The sequence below is a fragment of the Triticum dicoccoides genome, chromosome 4A, assembly GCF_002162155.2.
Source record: "Triticum dicoccoides isolate Atlit2015 ecotype Zavitan chromosome 4A, WEW_v2.0, whole genome shotgun sequence".
In the NCBI taxonomy this organism is placed as follows: domain Eukaryota; kingdom Viridiplantae; phylum Streptophyta; class Magnoliopsida; order Poales; family Poaceae; genus Triticum; species Triticum dicoccoides.
The window spans coordinates 597,534,518-597,544,323 of record NC_041386.1 but is presented as its reverse complement, the minus strand read 5'-3'; the positions used below and the strand labels follow the sequence as shown (position 1 = coordinate 597,544,323).

The following is a 9,806-nucleotide window of genomic DNA, read 5'->3' as shown; positions in this document are numbered from 1 at the left end:
TCCGCGGATCGGCCCGCGACACCGGCCGCGTCACGGCCCACTATGCCGGGCTCGCCATCGGCCCGGTCTGTGACGCCGGCGTCGCCAGCTGCTTCGTCTGCTCTGCCGGTTTCGCCGGTGGGCCGGCCTTCTTTGCCGACCGAGCCCGAGGCTATTGTGTCTGGCTCCTCGTCACCGGCTGACTCGTCAACGTCGCCGTCCTCCAGCCCGTTGCAGGCTGCTCCGTCGACCTCGGTGGTTCCTGTATCCCGACCACATACACGCAGTCGCAGTGGCATTTTCAAACCTAAGGAACGTAAGGATGGTACGGTTGCTTGGTTGGCTGCTTGTTTGGCTGCTGCTGTTGCGGATCCATCTTCTGAGCCTCGCTCATATCAGGCTGCCCTGCGCATTCCACATTGGCGAGAGGCTATGGAGCAGGAGTTTCATGCTCTCCTTCGTAACAAGACATGGACTCTCGTTCCTCCACCACCACGGGTAAATGTTATTGACTCAAAATGGGTATTCAAAGTGAAGAAGCATTCGGATGGATCTATTGAGCGTTACAAAGCGTGACTTGTTGCTCGCGGTTTTCGGCAGCGCCATGGTCTTGACTATGAGGACACCTTCAGTCCTGTCGTCAAGCCTACCACTATTCGGCTTCTTCTCTCCATTGCTGTTTCTCGTGGTTGGTCACTTCGTCAACTTGATGTGCAGAATGCTTTTCTACATGGATTTTTGGAGGAAGAGGTATATATGAAACAGCGCCTGGTTTCTCTGATCCTGATCGTCCTGACTATATCTGTCGTCTCTCCAAAGCACTATATGGTTTGAAGCAAGCTCCTCGTGCCTGGCATGCCCGCCTTGCCTCTGCCCTTCTTGCTCATGGGTTTGTGCCGTCCACTGCTGACACTTCATTATTTCTTCTACAGAAGCCAGAAGTCACTATGTACCTTTTGGTATATGTCGATGATATTATCCTTGTCAGCTCTTCTCAGTATGCTGCTGATGCTCTTGTCTGCTCTCTTGGTGCTGATTTTGCGGTCAAAGATCTTGGGAAGCTTCACTACTTTCTTGGAGTTGAGGTCACTTCTCGTGCTACTGGTCTTGTCCTTACGCAGAAGAAGTACTCCTTGGAGTTGTTACAAAGAGCGGGCATGCTGAAGTGCAAACCGACCACCACACCCATGTCGTCTACCGACAAGATAACAGCTGTTGATGGTGAGCTTTTGTCTCCTGCGGATGCCACAGAGTACAGGAGCATTGTTGGTGGACTTCAGTACTTGACGATCACGAGACCAGATATCTCTTATGCTGTTAACAGGGTTTGTCAGTATCTTCAGGCTCCCAGAGATACTCATTGGGCTGCTGTTAAACGCATTCTTCGTTATGTTCAGTTCACCCTGACATTTGGTATGCATATTCGGCCGACTTCCTCTTGGGTCCTTTCGGCCTTCTCTGATGCAGATTGGGCTGGTAGCCCAGATGACAGGCGATCCACGGGGGGTTATGCAGTATTCTTTGGCCCTAATTTGATCGCCTGGAGTGCTCGGAAATAGGCTACTGTGTCACGTAGCAGTACTGAAGCTGAGTACAAGGCTGTGGCTAATGCTACTGCAGAGATTATTTGGGTGCAGTCTTTGCTTCAGGAGTTGGGTTTGTCTCAACCACAACCTCCTATTCTTTGGTGTGATAACATCGGTGCTACATACCTTTCTGCAAATCCAGTATTTCATGCCCGAACGAAACACATTGAAGTTGACTATCACTTTGTACGGGAACGTGTATCACAGAAGCAACTCCAGATCAAGTTTATCTCATCTAAGGATCAACTTGCAGATATCTTCACTAAGCCTTTACCTCTACCACAGTTTGAGGCTTGTAGGCGCAATCTTACCCTTCTCAGTTCTTTAGAAAGTGGCTAAGATTGAGGGAGGGTGTTAGACTATGTATAGCTTCTGTACTTATGTACGTATTGTAACACATCCATTATATATAATGAGATAAGCCACCCCTAGAGGGTTGTGCTGGTTCCCCAAAAAACTTATTGTCTTACAAGGTCTTTGCGTCGGTGCCTGCTCTGGAGATGGTTATGTGGATGATGGCGGAGGTAGCCTCGGTGAGTGCGCCGGACCGGTGTGCGACCCGTTCCCGGTATGTGGCTGGGATGGAGCATCCGGCTTTAGATGTTAGGTTTTGGTGCAATGTCTGTTTGGTATTAGGCTCGGACATTCGGCACCCCTGCATCAAGGGGATAGGAGTAGCGACAGGTGTCGCCAGGACGGTGGTTCCAGGCTTATACTGATGTAATGCTTTGTAAGGTCTTTGAGAATTATTAATAAAATGGCTGCATGCATCGATCAGATGCAGAGGCCGGGGGTGATCCTCCTTTTCTTAAAAAAAACTTCTCCCGTCCTTAATTTTGCAGATCAGGAGCCGCGGCGTCCGTTATGGGGGGCGGCGGGATAGCATACACGGGGGCGACGACGTCTGCCAGAGGCATGAAGTTCCGGGCGTAGGGAGGACGCCGGAGAGGCGGCCATCTGGGCAGGAGGAGCTCGCCCCATCGCCTGACGTTGAGCTGTCGGGTGTGTCCTGCATGACATTCAGCTCCGGAGACGGCGCTGGTCGGTGGTAGAAGGCGGGGCTGGCGTACATTCGTACGCCGCAGTCGGGCCGCGTACCATCAACGCCTACAGCGTGCCGTGCGCCATGGAGGCCTGCATCGCAACGCACACCGTCAACGCCTGCAGCGCGCTTCAGAGTGTGCGCCCCGGTCCTCTGGCGCCGGCGAACACAACTATGCTCGTCAGTACAGTACTCCGGTGAACACAACTATCCTCGTCAGTACAGTACTCCAGCATGAGCATGAATAAGCAGATCATCATGGTGTTCCTAGCTACGATGCGTATGTCGTCCATGGAGCGGCCCATCCCAAGCATGACGTTGCTCCCACCTCCGGCCGACTTGATCAGAAGGTTGTGCGTGTTCTGTTTGAATGAGATGCTTGTGCGTGTTTGAATGAGGCCGTTGCAAGCGATCAATACTGTCCGGTTGCATGCTCTTTAAATACATCCAGGTTGAAAAGTCTTTACATTATACAGTGCTCCAAGCGACGGTAGTACTATTTCGTCCCGCACGCATGCGCACGTACACTCGTACACTGCTCTGTAGCGGCGTGTCAGCCTGTCTGTCAGTGCGCCGTACTTCATATACATCAATACGCAGCATTTGGCTCACCAGCGGAGCTCTATACTCCAAGTAGCACATTTGGCTGCTGCGAATTGCAAGGCTGTGCGCGCCGTAGATGCGCTGCGTGCAGATGCCACTGCGTGCAGCGATGCACTTCTCAGTTGGGCACCTGCATGTGTTGAAGCGGCAAGCTGGCAGGCGAGGGGGTTGGGGGAGTTGGGAATTGAACTTGCCGGACCACATCCACCCACGGGATCAAGTGAGCAGACGCAGTGCCTGTCCGTCCGATCAACGTGTTATAATGCATGAGAACGGCACCGCAGCAGCAGCTAGTTGCGTGTCTCAACCACGAGAGGAGACCACTCAACAACACAGCATTTTGCATTTTATCCAACTCTGAGAACATGCATGTCCATAGTGTTAGATTTTATGGGCTTCAGCCCAGTAAATTTTGTACCTCAGCCCAGTAAAATATACTGCTTATATGTTATCATGACATTTATATTTTACCAAAAAGGTTGCATCTATGACCACTGAGCAATCTCAAGAGGAGAAGCGGGGCTGGTTATGGGGCTATCATACATGAAATACTAGAGTACTCTACTAGTTTTACTTCATGTAATTTTGTTCATGAATTTAGAAGCTCGAATGTCATGGCCCACAATCTAGCAAAGCATGCACTTAAACTGGGGCTTGGTCGTCATGTTTGGTTGGGCCACCCCGGAGATCTTCATTTCGTCCATGTAAACTGTGTGACGGGTCAATAAAGTTTTGCTGATTGTCTCAAAAAAAAAACCAAAAAGATTGCAATTCTATTTACGCACACCATTATCTAGAAAAGCCCTCTTGCTTGCAGGAATTGACGGAACTCGTGGGCGAGTTCGCCTAGTGATAGCCGGCTTAGTAACTAGAGACGTGCTCCTCCGGAGAGTACGTAAAGAAACTTGCACAAACCAGGCCGTACCACGGAGTTCCATCTGAATTGTAACCTGGTTGGTAGTAGCTCGAATCCACCAAGCTAGAGGACTCGCCATAGGAAGCAGCGGGCCTGTCATAATAACCTTGGTCGTTGTAGCCCGAGTGTTCCATCTCGCCGGATGGACGTGAACCCGATGATCTATATTTGATCGGATGTTGTGAAGTCCCCATGGTCGACGCCATCTCCGTCGAGGGTAAATATATTGGTGCGTCATAACAGTACGATACCTGTACATGTTTGTTTGGTAGTAGGGTGCCGCATCTTGTCATTGGTCTCTGCGGAGTAATAGCAGCGAGCGCAAGAGGACCCTTGTGCTAGTGAGTGCCACCTTTGTTCTACGTTTGCCTTCACCACAAGCTAACCCTAGAACACCATGGAAAAGCAATTTTGACGCCGCAATTAATCACTGGGGGTTTCTTCATTGCTTTTTGTATAGGGGTACCCAACATGTTATGAGTCCAAACCTAACACGATGGCACCAGGAGTATATCTCACCGGTTTACAACGACTCACACAACCCAAGAATGGGATACAATCGGAGACCATCTTATAGATTGATGATTCGGTTACAAACTCAATAAACAGACCTTAATTGCCCAATGTGCATTCTCACGACATCTCCCCCGATCTTAATAATGTTTAAACTCAATGAACTGATCTTAATAATGTATTTTGTAGGCTAGCTGCGTACTAGTTGTTTCGGACGTCAGGAATGTCCACCGGATACCTGTGGATGCACGTGGACCACGGCCCATCAGTGCTGCGTGCAGGAGGGTCTATGCACTCCCACACCGCGCTGTTGCACTTAAACCCTGAGCCGAAGCCGATCATCCAAATGCGGTCGCCCTTGCGCATCCGGCCCTTGGCCTCCACGTAGGCCAGCTCGTACCACAACGAGCTGCTCGACGTGTTACCGAACCGGTGCAGCGTCATCCGCGACGCCTCCACCTGCTCGTCGGAGAGGCTGAGGTTCTTCTGCAGCTCGTCGATGACGGCGCGGCCGCCCGCGTGGATGCACAAGTGCTTGAACGCCGTGGAGAAGTCCGGGATGTAGGGCTTGACTCGCACGCGAAGCACCTTCCGCGCAACGAAGGAGAGAGCGAAGAGGAGCTGCTCGGAGGCCGGCAGGACCAGTGGCCCGATCCTGGTGATGTTGGCCTCGAGCGAGTTCCCGGCGATGGCCATCAAGTTCTTGCTGAGGTTGATCCCGATGTTCCCCTGCTCATCCTCCTCCTGATACACGCACCGGTAAGCGCTGTCGTCGGTGCCGGTGAAGGTGCGCACAACGTGCTTGAGGCGGAATCGGGCCTTTGCGGGGGACGTGGACAGCAGCGCGGCCACCCCGCCGACACGGAACAGGCAGTTTGGCAGCAGCATGGCGCGCTCGTTGCCGACATAGTAGTTGGGCGTGATGGTCTCCGTGGAGACGACCAGTGCGCGGGAGCCTCGGGGAACAACCTGCAGGAGGTTCCGGGCGAGCCCCACGGAGATGAGACCCGCGCTGCACCCCATGCCCGAGAGGTTGATGCTACGGACGTCGCTACGCAGGTTGTACTTGTTGATGATTACGTCCACCAGGGATGGCGTGGGGCAGAACAGGCTGCAGTTGAGGACGAGCACGCTGATCGCGTCTGGGGTGACGCCGGTCTTGGCGAGCAGGTCGTCGATCGCCGAGAAGACCACGAGCTCGAACTCGGCGCGGGCGTTGTCGAGGGTGCAGTACTTGTGCGTCGGGACGTAGTTGTGCGCCGCCGGCAGGCAGGTCTCCTCCCCGAGCCCGGAGCGCTCCAGCAGCCGCGAGATGAACCGGACGCTGCGCTCGTTGATGCTGGGCGTGTGCTTGTTGTGCTCGATGAATGAGGCCATGGGGATGCGGGCGAGCGGGCGGTTGAAGGAGGAGCTGAAGCAGGCATAGTCGACCAGGTACACGGCACGCGGACGGAGCAGGAGGTACAAGGTGGCTGCTGCGGCCGCAACGAACCCGGCGAAGAACAGGTGCGCTGGCTGGAACTCACGGCCACGGAGCCAGCTGATCAGCTCCTCTGGCCCGAGCCACACCAGGGCGACGACAGAGAGAGTGGCCATGGCGGCGGTGACAACGGCAAGGAAGTTGTCCACGATGAGCCGGTACACGGCCTTGGGGTGCATGGCGGCAGACGACGAGCTCATGCTGCTCGATCGGTTACGTGTGGGTGTCTTTGGTGCTTTGTGGGTGTCTGATGAGTTTAGGAAAAACTTGCACTGATAATCACAACGGCTGTGGTTTTGTGTTATATATAGACTTCCATTAATGATTCTAGGTAGATACCAGCCAACCACTTAAGTGCACAGTTAGCACAACCGTACCTCCCAGCGCGCTCCCTCCACATAAGAGGTAAGAAGATAGCAGCGTAGCAACCTATCCGGAAATAGCCTTGGTAGATTTGATGTTCTCATGTTTTTCCTCGTGGTAATATGTGTAAAATTTATATCATAAAGATTATAGTACAAGCTAACTGAAAAGATAGCAGAACGCTAGCCTTTGCACAAAGGAACACCAACCAAGAAGGAAATTACAATCAAGACCGAAGAATCCTCTGAGCTTGACACCAATGCCTGTCACCTGCCTCTAGCACCACCACAACAGCCACCAAAGGAAAAAATGACGGACCACCTCCTCATCCGAGCTTGACGCGGCTCCATCGCTTATATGCAGTTTTGCGGACATCCAAGGTGACACAGCAAAGGCGAAACCATTACCGTTGAACGAATCGGACCGGGACAACACCCCGGACACTCCATCGAACTCCAGATCTGGCACCCCTACACGACTAAGACGTCGAACGATGCAATCATACCTGCCATCCACGAACCACGAACCTAGCACACGATCCATCATCTTCCAGATACCGCTGATATAGACCACAATCTGCATCCGCTCCTGGACTACTTCCCAAGCTCCGCCCCGTCGCTGGCAAACGGCGTCGCAACGGCAGAGCCCGATGACACAAGTCCACCACGAGGATGTCGCCGCTGCTACGCTATCCTTATTTGGACAGACTGGTTTCCAAATCCATCCACAACCATGGAGCCGATCGCCTCGTCATGGAAGGATCTGAAGATTCTTTATTCAGCGCCGCTAGCGCGCCGCCGAAGCCAAGACGATGAGCACCCTAAAAACCTAAGCTACTAGGGCCTAAAAACGATCCCCCGCGTGGATTCGGCAAACCCCTCAACACCGACAACCAAGGTCGTCGGCAGAGGGGAGCCGCTGGAGAACGTCGGCGGAGGAGACTCTCCTAGAGGCTGGGCAAGATCGCCTTTCCATCCTTCAAGAGGAAAAAAATATGCACGTCATTTTTGAAGTAAAATATGTATACAACATGCATACGTACCTTAAACGTAGAAATATGCTTCATCTTCTTTTGCGCGTGACAAAGTTTCTATTTTTTTTTTGAACAACAAAAGGCGCACGAAGCGCCAAACTTTCCATTCAGCTCAGCTCAATAGCAACGTACAACATGAATTACAAAGCCCTCAAACTTGAAATTAGAGAGGAGAGAAACTACAGGGCAAGCCATGTTCCCGTGAGCCGAAGCAAAACAACATATGTCAGGTTCTACATTATGACAAAGTTTCTATAACAATTGTGTTCAGGTATAAACACTCAGAGGATAACTTTTTGAAACCTACCAATAAAGGGTAAATGTTGAAAAGCCAGCTTAAATATAAACTCTATTTCTTGTACGTAAGGGCTTGTTCAAAAGTCATCCGGCTTCACTGAATCCTTAAATCTCGCTTCTATTTCCCGATTCCGGCTTCTTCCACGGATTGCCAGCGATGGAAAACCATTCGGCTTGCGCGCTCGAATTCTCGTACGCGCCAGCAGGCCAGCCTGCCTAGGCATGCTGTAGCCCAGCCGGTTGAACAGTTAAGGTGGCCTTAGGGCATCTCCAACGCTAGTTCTCAAATGGAGGTCACCAAATGTCCGTGGACACATTCGGATGTGCCCGTGAACATCCGGCCGGCTGGAGGTCAGCCAGCCGTGATCACCAAAAAGTTGCGGACACCGGATTTTCATTAATATGTAGAATAATTTTTACATAGCAAAAAGAAATTCCAGAAACAACTTGTGGGTGTCTGATGCATTTAGGAAAAACTTGCGCTTATAATCACAACGGCAGTGGTTTTCTGATAGACTTTCATCCACTACCGGAAAACAGCCCTACCCCGACGGCCAAAACAATGCCGACGGACGCCGTCGGCCTACTTTGAGCTATGCCGACAGCCACGTCCTGGCCGTCGGCGTATCTTGGCCGTCAGGCTACCATGAGCTAAGCCGACGGCACCCGTCGGCATAAAACTGTCGTCGGCCCAGCTGCGAACATGCCAACAGCAACCGTCGGCATAAATAGGCCGTCGGCATACCCGTGGGCCTGGCGACCCCGCCCGTGATCAGCGGCTAACGTCGTCAAATCTATGCCGACGGCCGGGACGGGTGGCCGTCGGCATATATCGTCATGCCACGTCACCGATCCGCGGCGCACCGTCCAGCAGATATGCCGACGGCCGCCGTCGGCATACCCGCCACGTCAGCGATCCGCGGCACGCCGCCCACCTAAACCCTGCCGTTTATATGCCGACGGCAATGCCGTCGGCATATTAACTGACATGTAGCATATGGTTTTTTTATGCTTTTTATGTATTATTATATTAACTGACATGTAGCATATGCTTTTTTATGTATTATATGAATATATATGTAGTCTGTAATTTTTTCCATAGATTATGAATATATATATATATATATATATAGTTTGTAATTTTTTTTCATAGATTATGAATATATATATATATATAGTTTGTATTTTTTTAGCACAGTAATAATGTGACGTCATGTTCTTTTGAATATAGGACATTATATTTTATTAAAATCAAAAACAGCTATGCCGACAGAAGTTTTGTGGTGATTGCAAACTCCCGGCACCCGTCTCCGGAGTGTGACCCCCTCACGTCCGCGGTCTGCCCCCCTCACGGACAGCGCCGACGCCGGCATCTGGAGGGCGGAAACAGCCACATCGGGTCTATACGGAGGGGACGTTGCTCCGAAGTGTTTCTATGGGATGACCTACCACAACCGGGTGGTGTTGTGGCATGTCCAAAGAGGCAGCACACATCTCCGGGGCGTGGTCCCCCTAACGGACGGTGCCGCCGCCGGCACCTGGAGGGGGGAAACGGACGCATCGGGTCTACACGGAGGGGATGTAGCTGTCGGTTTGGCCCCAAATGTTGCTCCCAGGTGTCCCTCTGTGCTGACCTGACACAACCGGGTGGAGAGGCCCACTGGTCAAAGCCCGTCCGTGGGAAGTCAAAGGGCTAGATCTCGTGGTCAACCGCTCCAGGGTTAGGCGGGACGGGGCCCTGGGGGGTAGCAATGCCACCGGAGCATCGCACCGGGCCCTCATACATGCGGGGTGGTGTGGTGGCATGTTCGAAGAGGCGGCACACGTCTCCGGGGTGTGCCCCCCCCTCACGGACGGCGCCGCCGCCGGCACCTGGAGGGGGGAAACGGACGCGTCGGGTCTACACGGAGGGGATCTTGTTGTGGGTCTGGCCCGGATGTTGCTCCAAAGTGTACCTATGGGCTGACCTAACACAACCGCGTGGGGAGGTCCGC

The 9,806-nt window shown here is 52.6% G+C and overlaps 1 protein-coding gene across 1 annotated transcript; it reads right to left on the bottom strand.

Annotated features, from left to right (window-relative positions):
- Positions 1-4,565: 4,565 nt before the first annotated feature.
- On the bottom strand, positions 4,566-6,380 carry LOC119287171 (3-ketoacyl-CoA synthase 5-like). The gene has a single exon (XM_037566693.1). The coding sequence runs from the start codon at positions 6,317-6,319 to the stop codon at positions 4,841-4,843; it is 1,479 nt and encodes a 492-aa protein (XP_037422590.1). The 5' UTR covers positions 6,320-6,380; the 3' UTR covers positions 4,566-4,840.
- Positions 6,381-9,806: the final 3,426 nt, after the last annotated feature.

Coding starts and splice junctions, on each gene's coding strand:
- LOC119287171 (XM_037566693.1), bottom strand. CDS start 6,319: ATGAGCTCGTCGTCTGCCGCCATGCACCCCAAGGCCGTGTACCGGCTC.